The sequence below is a fragment of the Talpa occidentalis genome, unplaced genomic scaffold (assembly GCF_014898055.3).
Source record: "Talpa occidentalis isolate TD23 unplaced genomic scaffold, MPIMG_talOcc4v2.1 talOcc4.7, whole genome shotgun sequence".
NCBI lineage: Eukaryota > Metazoa > Chordata > Mammalia > Eulipotyphla > Talpidae > Talpa > Talpa occidentalis.
In genome coordinates, this window is record NW_023605083.1 from 21,783,249 (window position 1) to 21,797,326 (window position 14,078).

Below are 14,078 nucleotides of genomic sequence, written 5' to 3' on the forward strand. Positions count from 1 at the left end.
TTTAGGGAAAGTTCTGTGAACAGTAGCTGTTGAGGGACTGACAGGTGTCTTCACCCACATTTCACAGGATTTCATTCTGGACATGACATTTTAATTTCATTTTTAACTTTTAAAAAATTCACATGGGCACATTGTCCAAAACATAGTTATTTTCGACAATTTTTTGTCAAAAGCACTAAAAGATAAACAGGGAAAAGTAAGACTCCTTTCCACTAATCAGTTTCTTGAACCATCCAAGAGCTATTCTCTTAGCATATAGCACATGCATCTATATTTGTTCTTTTAAAAATGTAAGTGGCAGAATAATACATGTACTCTGTAGAAACTTAGGCATCATATTTTTAGATTTTCAAGGAAGCTAAAGCAAAGCATATGTATGTGTGTGTATGTGTATATATAGATATACACACATTTTTTCCTATGAAATCATGGGGAAATAATCATAAGGCTGAATGTTTGTGGTCACAGATTAAGGGTGGAGAAAAATGTGTGTGCCTAGGTATAGCAAACATCTTAATTCATACAACCTTCTTGTCCATTCTAATGACATTTTCCCAATTCTTGTTAAAGTTTATGAATATTGGGAATTAAAACCTAGGCTTAGCAGTGCATTTAACAGCTAAATTGCCTTATTCCAATCAGAATGTATTAATCTGGTGTATTATTTGGTACAAAAATTTCCTGATATTTTAGGCACAGTGATAAGGAAGTTGTCATTGGAAAGACTCTTATGTGGAATCATGAAGGAGGAAGTATTCATTCTGAATTCTGAGAAGCAAGAACAGAGTGACACCTACCTGCCTGTTCTTGGAGAGTGGTGCCCAGGCCAATGAACTCTGTTGTCAGTACATTAGGACAAGGGCATTATGCAATGCTCCCAGCCAGAGAAATAAACAAGGTCAGGAGCAGGAGTTTGTTCTAGCGAAAAGAACTTACTGCCTAGATTCCTAGAGGATTGCTTGGGCACTTGCATGGCTGGTAGTGCTACCTCCAGTGTTTTTTTTTTAAGATTTATTTTTATTTATTTATGCATACAAGGACTGGGGTGGAGGTCAGAGGTGGCGGGGGCGGGGGGGGGGGGGTGGTGGTGTGTGAGAGGATTCACCAGAGACAGATTGGAGAGCAGAACAGGTAGATCTACTGAGATACTCTGCTGAGGGGAGCAGTGGTGAGACAGGAAATGTCTCCTGGGCCATGTGGGTCAGCTCTCTGGCCGGGGGTCGAACTCACACTGTAGGACTCATACCACAGGACTCATGCTGCAGTGGCTGGCGATAGCTTGATAGCGCTGAGACTTTAATAACCCCTGCGCGACCAGGGAGGCCCAACCTCCAGTGGTTTTTAATGGATACTCCCTTTCTCATTCTATCTTATTTTCCCCTAGCTAGTTTCAGGGAGACAGTTATCAGAGTTGGGCCTGTTCGCAAGAGAAAGCCGTTTTCAAGTTGGAAGGAAAAGTGTCAGAAATGTGTATTGCTGTGAGGGTTGTCTTGGGGACAGGATGGTTTTCTTCTTGCCCTTTTGTCCACACAACTTTCTTGGGCCCATGCTTTCCAGAGTTTAGAGGGCACAATTGCCTTTTCTATAATACTTTTTTTTTTTACTAAATAAGGAATAAGGCTGCCACTTTGTCATTAAGGATCTCACACTGTTTTCTCTAGAAAGGAATTTCTTTCCAAGGAGAAAGGACTCCGAATCTACTGTGAAGTACTGTGAAGTGGTAGATGTTGCATGATCAGGATTTGGTTTTTTTAAGAATCATGACCCAACTTACTTTTGGAGACTCAATTCTGCTATGTTCATTTTTTAAATAGATTCACCAGGTAGCTTTCTTTCTCTCTCTCATTATATAAAAATTTAATTTTGGTTAAATATATGTAAATATATAAATGCAATAATGAAAATAAGCACATCAACTTATTTTGGTTGTCTCAGCCTATCTGCAGTGATGCTTTCAGCTAAAAGTGTGTGAGAGCTCTCACCTGGCCCTCACTACTTGTGATGAGCCCACATAGACATATCCCCAAGACATTGATGTCACTGGATCTGCCCTGATGTTTCTTTTTTTTTCTTCTTTTTTTCCTGTTCATTAAGGTAATGTTGGTTTACAACACTGCAGATTCATTCCTCTACAAATACAGGTTTCCATACTATACCTAACACCAAAGCTCCAATCATCCTCTACTATAGTTTACTTCTAGAAGGTAGATTTCTGATTGTGACTTTCCCTTCTCTTTTCTTCTCTGCTTATTGGATTTTAGCATTGTTTAGCGTAGGAGCTCAAACTCTGGGATCTTTATGGCCAGAGTGAGATTTCATTAGTGGGTATGAGACATGGTGACTAGTGAATAAATATCTGAAACAAGTCAGGCACCACTAAGTTGTGTGTTTGGAAAATGCTTTTTATTGTCAGGCTGGTAAAGCCTGGGGTCCTGTTATTATATAGTAAGAAACAGCTAATCTCTGTTCTTTGCATCAGAGACTTTCTTGACTTCCAGCTGACCATGATGGGCAATGGATAAGTTAATAGAAAAGGCTTCTCACACCATTTTCACTTTGGTCTGCATGACCCTACTCTTGATGACTCAGAAGTGTCCATAGCTTGGTGTACAGAGAAAAGCTTATTCTATCAACTCACTTGTGGTAAAATTCCCAACAGTGGTGAAACTGGATGTAAAGACCAGGCTATGATGAGGGCTAACTGGGGAATATTCAAATTAGACACAAGCTGGTAGTAGCAGAACACACAGAAGGGTTTGGTCCTGTAGGAACTAGAGTCTATCTAGGATTAGAAATTTCTGTGACTGAAGTTTGACTATTTTATACTTATTGCTCTTGTCTAACATTAGTTATTTTGCACTTCATTTGTGCTAATTGTGCCTTAATTTTTTTCCCAACTGCTGTATTTATGTGTGTAAGACATTGTGATAGCTATGAGGGATGCTGATAACTATTTCGAGATCTTGAATTGATGTGGAAAGTGCCAGTGGCTTCCTGGATCCTCTGGGATAGTGCCTTTTTTTGCTTACTTTTGAATGATGACAGTGATGATGTGAATGATGACAGTGAATCAGGCCTGGGGGCCTGGGGACACCTGGTGCTCCTTTCAGTTTTTGTCCTGGAGAGGAAAGAATTCCACATGGAGACCAGAGTTAGGCAGAACAGCAAAAGATTTGTTGACAGGTAAGGAAAAGGACAGGGGAGGCCTCCCTGGTGGTGCAGCGGTTGAGCGCTGGGTTGCGAAGCAGCCTCTGCAGAGCCCGTTTGATCCCAGGCTGCTCCCCGGCCCCTGGGGGAGGGTCCCACATGGCACGCAGACCTCTCCTGCCACCCACTGCTCCCCTCAGCAGTGTACTTTGGTCCTTCTGCCTGCTCTGCTCCCCGCTCTGGCTCTGGTGAATTCTCTCACCCTCCTGCGCTTCTGACTATACCCAGTGCTTGTATAAATAAATAAATAAATCTTAAAAAAAAAAATAGAGAAAGGACAGGAAAGCTCTGTGAGCAGAGAGGGTTCCCGACTGGGGAGCCACTGTGGGAACTAGAAGTTGGTGCTTATGTGGGTATAGTGGGCAAGGAGTGGGGATTTGGCCCAACAGAGCATCAAAGGAGGACAGTGCTGGGTCCACTGTGGCAACTACTTGTTCTGCTGGAGTTCCTTTCTGTAGTTCCTGTTCACTCACTTGCCATAGTCCAATTTTTTTAAAGATGAAAAATGAAAAATCTTTAATCCCTGAAAGAAATCACAGAAGGAAAAAAGTCAAGCTTCAGACTATTCAGTACATTAGTGCTTCTGTTATGGTGTTCTTGTGTGTGTACAAATTTCCCTTTTTTAAAATAAAGATACCAGCCATGACCTCATCTTATCTTGGTTACATCAGTAAATTCTATTTCCAAATAAGGTTATATTAACAGGTATGTAGAATTAGGACTTTAATATATATGTATGTATTTTATTAGAGGACACAATTCAACTCACAACTTTCCCTTGCCCTTCTCCCTCCTAGACCATTGTGCTGACCTCTTCTAATGTCACCCTGTCTTCAGGGTTTTGCCTGAATTATTCACATTATCAATAGCATTGTCTTTCTGTAATGTAGAGGAAAAACATTATTTTATACTCCATGACTCCTGAAGATTAAACTTTTGATTTGACTGACAATCCTTCACAAACTGTTCTCAGTTGAGAGTTGGCACTTTTGTCCTTATAACATAATATGAAGCAGAGACCTGTCCCTCTTGCACAAATCTTAATTGCAGCTGGCCTTGCTGTATCCTGTGCTTGCCAGGTACTGCTAATTAATTTTCCCTCCTAATGGGCTTCTAAATCATTTTACTGCTAAGGAGTCTTTGGTAAATGACTCTTGTATTGTCCTTCTTAAGGATGCTGTACTTGCATGTCTCCTCAAATATTGGTTTATTGTACTTGCATTTGTTTCTCCTAAGCTTTCAGTGGAAGAAGGCAAGCTCTTTCACCATAAAGAAGTTGGCTTACCTTTACTCATGAAACTGGTTCAAAACCGTTCTTTCTTTCCTTAATGTAGTCTGGAAAAATGACTCATCTGTTATGAATTTATTCCCTGTGAAAGGCTGTGGAGTGGGAAGGTGGGGTGAAGAGTGAAAAGTGTTTTCATGGGTGGAAAAGAAGGGTTAATGAGGATAATGTTCATACAGGGTTGATTAGGTTTAAAATAATCTTCCTAGACAGTTTAGGTTGCTGTATCTAGATTTTTCTCTGATATAGCAACAATAAAATTAATCAGTTCTAAAATTTAAGTGATTTTAGAGTCCCTGAGATTTTTTTTTTTAAAGATTTATTTATTTATTTATACAAGCACTGGGTACAGTCACAGGCGCGGGAGGGTGAGAGAATTCACCAGAGCTAGAGCGGGGAGCAGAGCAGGCAGAAGGACCAAAGTATACTGCTGAGGGGAGCAGCGGGCAGCAGGAGAGGTCTGCGTGCCATGTGGGACAGGAGAGGTCTGCGTGCCATGTGGGACCCTCCTCCGGTGGCTGGGGAGCAGCTGGGGATCAAACTGGCGCTGCAGAGGCTGCGGGCAGCTTCGCAACCCAGCGCTCAACCGCTGGGCCTCCGGGGAGGCCCTCCCTGAGATCTTAAAGGAGCTAGACATTTGCCTAAGTAATTAAAACTCAGTTAAATTTTAGTGGCATAATATACCTATATGCAGAGAAAGAAACATATAAGGTTATTTGTATCTAGAAAGTATCTTCCAGTGTAAGTGCTGTATGTATCAAAGGGCTAGACCCCGCCCGAGGGAAAAGTGTGGATTCTGGAGATAGACCATTTTATAAACTTTTAATGTAAAGTTGGGTCGCTGAGGTCAGTGATCCTCCATAAACCTCATTTTCCTAAGCTGCATGAAAGGCATTTGGTACTTTCCTGGTGAGCAGTGTTCAAAAATGTCAGATGCTGTTATTTTGTTGTAATGTGAATGACCCAAAATAGGGTCTTAGGTGCATCCAACACTCTTAATTTCTTTTCCTTTTTTTTTTAAAAAAAAGATTTATTTATTTATGCAGACAAGAGCTGGGGCACAGGCCAGAGGTGTGGGAAGTGAGAGGATTCACCAGAGACAGAGTGGGGAACAGAACAGGCAGATCGACTGAAATACACTGCCGAGGGGAGCAGCAGGCGAGACAGGAGAGGTCTGCCTCGCCATGTGTGTTGCTCCCTGGCCAGCCAGGGATCGAACTTGGGCTGCAGAGGCTGCGGACAGCTACATAGGTTGCATCTCAACCCTTGCGCCACCAGAGAGGCCTTCTTTTAATTTCTTGATAATTATCAAGTAGACCTTTCAGTGACATGATGGAAAAAGTGTCCAAGTTAGTAGAGAAATTTTAGAGAAACATGTATGTCATGCCTTACTTAAGATTTATACCAAGTTGATATAAAGCAGTTTAAGAGGGAAAACAAGATTTTACTCAGAAAAAGTCATATTTTTAGTTGGCATAAATACAACAAAAATATAAATGGGACATAAGAAACCTGAAATGAGGCAAATATTCAAATTGGGCAATTCTAAAAAGAAAGTCAACGAAAGAAGAGCCAGAATCAATTATGAGGAACCAACCTTAAGGAATAATTGTTTGGATTGTTCATATTTCTACTGACAGCACTTAGTGTTGGTTGGATAGTTGATTTTTATATTTTCCGGATAGGTGTTCTCCTCCTATAAATATTCAAACAAAATGAGAGTTTACAACTATAATGACAGTTCTTTTCTGAGACATTTTCTCTTTGTAACATTTCTTTCTTTTCTACATTCAGGTGAAAGTGAAATCCTTACAACTTTGCGTGCCATTTCCAGCAAAAACCAGATCTGGAGATCATACATTGGCATGGGCTATTATAACTGCTCAGTGCCTCAGTCAATTTTGCGGAACCTATTGGAAAACTCAGGATGGTAACGTATTACTTGATTAAAAACAGCAGTGGTATGACCTGATTTGCATAGTTCTTCTTGTCTTCCCAGGCTCATCCCCCTTGGAGTTTATAACTTGTCCACAGAAACCTATGTCTGGTGTTGTCTCTAACCATTGGAACCGACCTGACATTTTCTGACTTGGGAAATTTCTTTCTTCTAATGTAGAAGAAATAGAAGTTTCTCTCTCCCTTTTTATTCCTACAAATTATCTTCAAGTTCTAAATTCTGAATGGTGGCAATCTTTTCCTCATTCTCATTAAACATCAGTTTTGTCACTGTAAATACATTCGAGCAAGATGTTAAACCTGCAGGTGGGCAGATTCAGGGCTTTATGCTTTGGGGAAACTGGGACTTCAGGTTATGGCTAAGCTTACTCGCTGAGTCAGAATTTTGGACCATTGTATTATGTCAGACTTTTAGGAATTCTCCTCCCTTGCCCAATAATCTGGATGCACAATCAACTGAATAATAAGACATGGTGTCAGATAAACAGATCAAAAATCACAATATTACCTTTATTGCTTAGCACTTTGTAGAGAAAAAGCTTGTGCGTTCTGTGTACAGGCTCACTTACAAACTGAAAGAAGGGACTGAGCAGCAATCGCTTCATTAACTTACTCAGTTCTCACCAATTAGGTAACCGACTCTGACTTTGGACTGGCATGCCTGCACACATGCATCCTTGTTCCTGGCTACTCTAGGTCCCACTGATTGATCAAAACTGGAAGTGTTTCTCCTGCTTTTGAGGAAAACTTCCCAAGTTCACTTCCATACTATTTTGCCATTTACCATCATTGTTTGTTGTAAAAAGAACAAAACAGGGTAACACCTCAATACTAAACCAAGACAACTTGGATATTTCTTGACACACAGGTTGTGGCTCCAAAGGTATCAGATTAGATGTGGGCGTACTATTTCTTTTGCCCATTGGGAAAGATAGTTTATCTGTGAAGAATAGCTGTGGATTCTTGGATCTTTCTTTCCCTTGTTTTTGGATCAGTCATTATATACGACAGCATCTTTGAATTGCAGCTTTATTTCATTTTTTTAAAGATTTATTTATTTATGCATATAAAAACTAGGGTACAGGCCAGAGATGCGGGGGTGAGAGGATTCACCAGAGACAGAGTGGGGAACAGAACATGTGGATTGACTGAAATACACTGCTGAAGGGAGCAGTGGGTGAGACAGGAGAGCTCTGCTGTGCCATGTGGGTAGCTCCCTAGCTGGCTGAGGATTGAAGTCGAGCTGCAGAGGCTGCAAATAGCTTCATAGTGCTGTGCTTAGCCCCTTGCATCACCAGGGAGGCCCCGAAGCTTTATTTCAAATGATGCCTTTCTCCTAGTCTCAAGAGACATTGCACTTATCATTTTTAGTGGAGAGACAAATCAATCTTGGGGAGGCAATGATAATTCCTAGGTGATTTTTTAAAAATTTAGTTTAGGAGATAATTTTAATTTCTAGTAGATTCCTCACTATGTGAAGAGAGAGTAAGTCATTGCCTCTGCACTTCAAAGGTATTTAATAGCAAGATGAAGAAATTACTCAAGTTAGAATATACAAAGTCTGTTTCAGTAAAGGGAAGGTGGACTTCTGTAGGGGAAATCAGAGAATTGCCACTTATGAGCTTTTGAAACTCTCAACAGCTCTACAGCAATATATCTTAAAAATATGCTGAATGCTTTGCATCTTTTTTTGGGGGGTAGGGGACAGTTTCCTTTACTTGTAGAGTGGGCATCCACACTGACCTGAGGTGGGCAGGGGAGGTAGTATCAGGATGTCTTATGCCCAAGGCTACCAGAGCAGGTCACACTCCCCTGCCAGGTGGTATTGGGAGCCTACCTGCAAGCAACATCTGCAGTTTCTCCTGAGACAGCCAACAAGACACAGTTTCTTATGAATTTTTATTTACTAAAATTGTGTTGGATTTTTTTTTTTTTTTAAGAGGCATGTTTTATTTATTTATTTATTTGTTTGTTTGTTTTGTTTATACATGCACTGGGTACAGTCAGAAGCGTGGGAGGGTGAGAGAATTCACCAGAGCCAGAGCGGGGAGCAGAGCAGGCAGAAGGACCGAAATACACTGCTGAGGGGAGCAGCGGGCGGCAGGAGAGGTCTGCGCGCCATGTGGGACCCTCCTCCAGTGGCCGGGGAGCAGCAGGGGATCGAACCGGCGCCGCAGAGGCCGCGGGCAGCTTTGCAACCCAGCGCTCAACCGCTGCGCCACCGGGGAGGCCCAAAATTGTGTTGGATTTTATTTGAATTCTGAGTGACCCAAAATTTCATTTTTTGTGTAATTGCCTCATAAGAAGCTCTCCACCTGCCATCCTAATACAAACTATTGAAACATTTATTCATCCATTTTTGTTACTGTAAAAACAGATATATGTAAAGTGTCTGCCTGAGGGAAACCCAACGTTGCCAAAAGAATTAACTGTTCTAGTCAGTACCTGCCTCTGGGGTGTGGCCAGAGCCTAACTACTAGGAGTGCCAGTAAGCAAACTCAGATGGGTTTCACACAAACCAGTCTTCCCTAGTTTTTATAATTTTTCATATCTTTGACTCAACTCAGCCCCTGCTCATTCCCTTCCTTACTCCTTCATTCTTTCTTTACAACATCCAGTCACCTCTAAAACATAGACACACAGAAACGTGCAGACCCAAACTTTGACAATTTGGACATTTGGAAGATTTTATTTATCTTTTTGCATATAAGTACCAGGGTGTATGCCAAAGCTGTTGCCAGGGGGTGAGAGGACACACCAGAGACAGAGTGGGGAGCAGAATAGGCAGATTGACTGAAATACACTGCTAAGGGGAGCAGTGGGTGAGACAGGAGAGGTCTGCTGCGCCATGTGGATTAGCTCCCTGGCCAGGGACTGAACTCAGGCTGCAGTGGAGATAGTGATGAGACTTAAGCCCTAAGCCAGGGAGGCCCTGAAGATTTCATTTTATTTTAATTTTTAAAAAATTTTCTAACATCATTGTTCATTTTTGTACAGTATTTGATTTCTACCCTCGGGTGTAGTTCCCATAATTCTTCCACCATCATAGCACCCATAAACCATCACCATCATCCCTTGTTTTGCTATATGCCTCAGATCTATGGTTTGCCTGAAAGTTTTGTCTTTTTCCTAATCCTCTGTTCTGTTTCTCTATATTCCCTCTATAAATGAGACCATTAGATATTTTTCCCCTACTTGATTTTAAACTTTGCACAAAGTGTTCTTAGTACTAGGAATAGTACTAGGCTGTGCCAACTACTATGATATATAAATTTACACTCCTCACACTATCTATAGCAAACTGTGAATGAGTGAATGGGTTTTTCGCCATCTGCTTAGCAAGCCCCCATCTGCTGCCTCAAGTCCAAACTAAATCTGAGGGTCAAGGCCATTTGTTTAACTCGTGGCTCAGATCAGACTGGGTGTGAGCACAATACTTTGGCATCTTTTTCTGCTTTTGTATACTGCAAACGTGGTCCTGGTTGGTGAGAGTGCCTTGTCCTACATGTGATTATTCATGTGCCATCAATATAGAAACCAGATCTGTTGATGTAATCACTTTGCCTTACTATCCCTGTCCAGATTTTTAGTTTCAATATACTTTAAGTCCTTTTTTTTAAGTTTTAATATAATTTAATGGAAACTTAAAAAAACATTTACATTAAATATAATTGCACTCTTTTATTGAAGTAACATTGAGTTAAAACATTATAGATGTCGATGTATAGGAGTAGAATCCAGCATCTATACAGACTATATTATGATTTCTACCAAAAGACTAAATTTCTATTCTCCATCTGTTTCTTTATTAAGAAGAGAATGAAAATGTAGCCCAGAAAGAATTGCTTTTTCTGCTTTTGGTTAGTGCAATGTTTTTGCATTGTTGAGGGTTTCTTTTCTCACTGTGGTATTTGTAAAAGTTTGAATGATAAACTCCAAGTTTGATTTCAAAAGCAAATGGCCTGTCTCTTTTCCCCTTACAAAATGAGCCTCAAAAGTACATGAATGGGCTGCAGCATTCCAGCCTTCTGAATACTGGCAGCAGTCTCTGCTCTTGGTGGCCATACAGAATATTCACCACATTGTTTCCCTGCCATGAGTGGACGTGTTAATTTAATTTAGGCACCACCAGTGTTTTGACAGGAAAGCAATGTTGTTTTTTGCTTTTCAGTCTCAGTTTTGGGGCACATTTGAAATATTGCTCCTTTCCATTCTCCGAAAGCTGATTTGAACCAGAGGGCCATATTGCATCTCGCCAGCACTGATAGGGAGGGTTTCACACTTCACATCATCATCCCTCTGAATGGTTTCCATAGAGATGAAACCAACAAATTCCGGTGACGTGAGGTGAAAGCAAATAGACAACATTGCCTCGAAAGAATACCAACATTTGGGCTCTTACAAGAAAATTTACATCAAGTCTAGAATCTACTTTTAATGGGGTCACTTTCAAATTTTTCAGTGCTTATTACATCAGTCACTAACATAGAAAACTTACATTTTCTCTGTGGTTTCTGTTTTGTGCAACTTTGGCACTGGGATTAAAATAAGACAAACATTCTCATGAATGTTTGTCCTACTGCAAAACCCTCCACTACCTCCCTCTTTCTCAATTTCAAAAGAAAAGTCACAGCCAAAATCATAGAGAATACTGATTATTTTGGAATAAATATTAATACATCTTAAATATATCAAGCATCCTATTTGAGCTGGACAAATGCCCTCTTGGATGGGCAGATACCTTTTTTTTAATTTAAAATACAGCTAGAAACAAACAAATTGAATTAAATAAGCCAATTGGAGGATAGATTATAGACCACAGACACATTATCTTAAAACCTCATATGCAGGTAAGCAGGCCTGGTGATAGATAGCATTTTTCCCCCCTAAAATGAGGGTTTATTTAACATCCCTAACCTAATACATACTGATCTCAAAGTCCCTTAGTAGATGATTGTGATGCCTGTTTTATCTTATTACTACATTCTGTATGCTATAAAAGAAGTTTATAAGTAAAAGAAGTGGGATCATTTATTTTTCATCTTCGTAATGAAAGAGTTTCAAAGTTCTCTCCCTATAGCAATGCTAATTAGACTACACTTAGACTTAAAAAAAACCTTGTAAGCATAGAAAGGTTAAGTAAGGGATTATGGGAACATTAACTCCTAGAATCTGTGATGGAAGAAACAGTGTGGTTCAGGAACAAAGGACTATACTTGGGAAGCTCAGATCTTCTTCCTGCAAGTAATGGGGAGCCATCTTCATTTGAGCAGTAGAGTCAAGTACATACATTTGCACCACGATGTCAATGTTTGACACTTTTCTAGGCTTTCTGGACTAGGTTTCTAAGGCCAGTAAAGAAGAGATAGATATAGGATAAGAGGGAGACAAACAGGAATTGGTCATTTGGGGGGGGGCTAAAGAAAATCTAGAGTTTCTACCTTGAGTATAGGCAGAATAGTGGCACCTTTGAAAGAATAACAATATTCAGGAAGAGAAGACCTGTTTATTTGGATGTACTGATTCTTTCACATTTATAGATGGGAATGTGTGTGTCTTTGTGAAAGTCTGTATTTGTCTACATGTTAAATAATGATTCTGAGTAAAATGAAAGCTCCCTGTTCGCCAGGCTTATGTGTTCATATGGCATGCTGTGTGTGAAGTTTCTATCTGATCTGTGGTGATATTTGCCTCTTGTCTATGCTTTTTGGGTGATCCCATTTCTGCTCAGATTCCTCCACTGCATTATGTATTGTGTGCGTCATTCATTCCAGTTCACCAACCACATAGAATTTGGCAAACTGATTTACAGTTGCTAAGTTGGCTGTTCAGGGAGTTAATTGAAGCAGACATTAACCCTGCTGTATTCCTCTATTCTCTCTCTCTCTCTCTCTCTTTCACACACACACACACACACACACTCTACCATGCCAATAAAAGTTTCAGGAAAATTATTTCAAAGTCTTGACATTGTAATGTTTGAGAAGGCAAACTCCCTACTCCACTCCCCCTCAAGATAAGAAGACAACAATTTTAAAGCATTCAGAAAAGATGAATGAAAACATGGTAAATGTGATTATAAGAACAGGAGAGTAAGGAAAAGGACTAGAAATGAAAAAAATGCTAAAACTTTTTTCTAATACTCTTCTGCTTTGGAAGTAGAAATCAATCAAGATGTGAAACAAGGTCAATCAAATATTAGAACACTAACTCAAATCTAACATACTGGTGATAGAAGAATGTATAGAGGAAAAGATAAGGGGAAAGATAGTAGCTTTGTTCTAAGTCTTCTGTCACTATCTGCTATCTGACCAACTTATTTTCTTTAAAACATTTATCACTCGGAAATGATTTCATATATGGTCTCCTTTCTCCTGTTAAAATATATTCTCCTTGAAATCAGGGATTCTTATTTGTCTTTGTTTATGTTTCACCAGAACCTATCATATCTCTCCGAATTTCATGCAGTAAATATTTGCAGGATGAGTGAGCCAATGAAGGAATGTAAAAAAGGAACCCAGTGGGTTAACACACTTGCTCCAAGACACATTTTGTTTTTTTTTTTTTTTTTTTTTTTGGCTTAAACAACAGACATTTATTATCTCATAGTTTCTATACATCAAGAATTCAAATATGGCTTAGCTACATCTATATCCTTGCTCAGCATCCCTTACAACCTGCAGTCACTGAAAGTCTCGACTGGGGATGAATCCACTTCCTGGCTCATCCACGTGTCTGTTGGCAGCATTCATTACCTTGTGGGTTGTAGGATAAAGCACTTTAATTCCTTACTGGATATTCATTAGAGTACTCTCTCAGTTCCTTGCCCTGTGCACCTTTCTTCAGGGCAGCTCAGAACATAGCAACTTGTTTTATCAAGGTCAACAAGCAAGAACCAAAGAGTGCCAGCAAGTGAAATGTAACATAAGATTATTGTGAGCCATTATTATCTACCACACTTTTTACAAGTAAATCTTTATGGTCTTTCCAATCTTTTCTATGGCTATTGGTTTAATCAGTTACACCAGTTCTTTTTTTTTTTTTTTTAAATAATAAATTTTATTTTTATATTCCCCATACAATTGCAGCCCCCCCATTCTGACCCCAATCCCTCCCCTCCCACCCCCGCCCCCCTAAAAGTGTCTTTGGTTCATAGTTTTTTGTTGATTTTGATTTTCACTTTCTTATAGTTATTCATTTTCCTGGTCCCTTATTTAAGTTTTCTAGATTCCTGCTATGAGTGAGACCATCCGGTATTTTTCTTTTTCTTTTTTTTTTTTATAATAAATTTTATTTTTATATTCCCCCATACAATTGCAAACGCCCCATTCTGACCCCAATCCTTCCCCTCCCGCCCCCCACCCCCCAAAAAGTGTCTCTGGTTCATAGATTTTTGTTGATTTTGATTTTCACTTTCTTATATTCATTTTCCTGGTCCCTTATTTAAGTTTTCTAGATTCCTGCTATGAGTGAGACCATCCGGTATTTTTCTTTTTCTTTTTGGCTTATTTCGCTGAGCATGATCCCTTCCAGCGCCATCCATGTTGCTGCAAATTGCATGTGTTTATCTTTTTTGAATGCTGAGTAATATTCCATGGTATATATGTACCACATCTTCTTGATCCAGTCA

General features: G+C 39.8%; 1 protein-coding gene across 3 annotated transcripts in view; it reads left to right on the forward strand.

The window, feature by feature from the left end:
• The window catches only part of GLDC (glycine decarboxylase), a 102,555-nt gene that overhangs the window by 35,527 nt on the left and 52,950 nt on the right, over positions 1-14,078 (forward strand). For all 3 annotated transcript variants that reach the window (XM_037493379.2, XM_037493380.2, XM_054689304.1), the window contains one exon: positions 6,287-6,422. In XM_037493379.2, the coding sequence (XP_037349276.1) occupies positions 6,287-6,422 (136 nt within the window). The remainder of the gene's footprint in view (positions 1-6,286; positions 6,423-14,078) is intronic.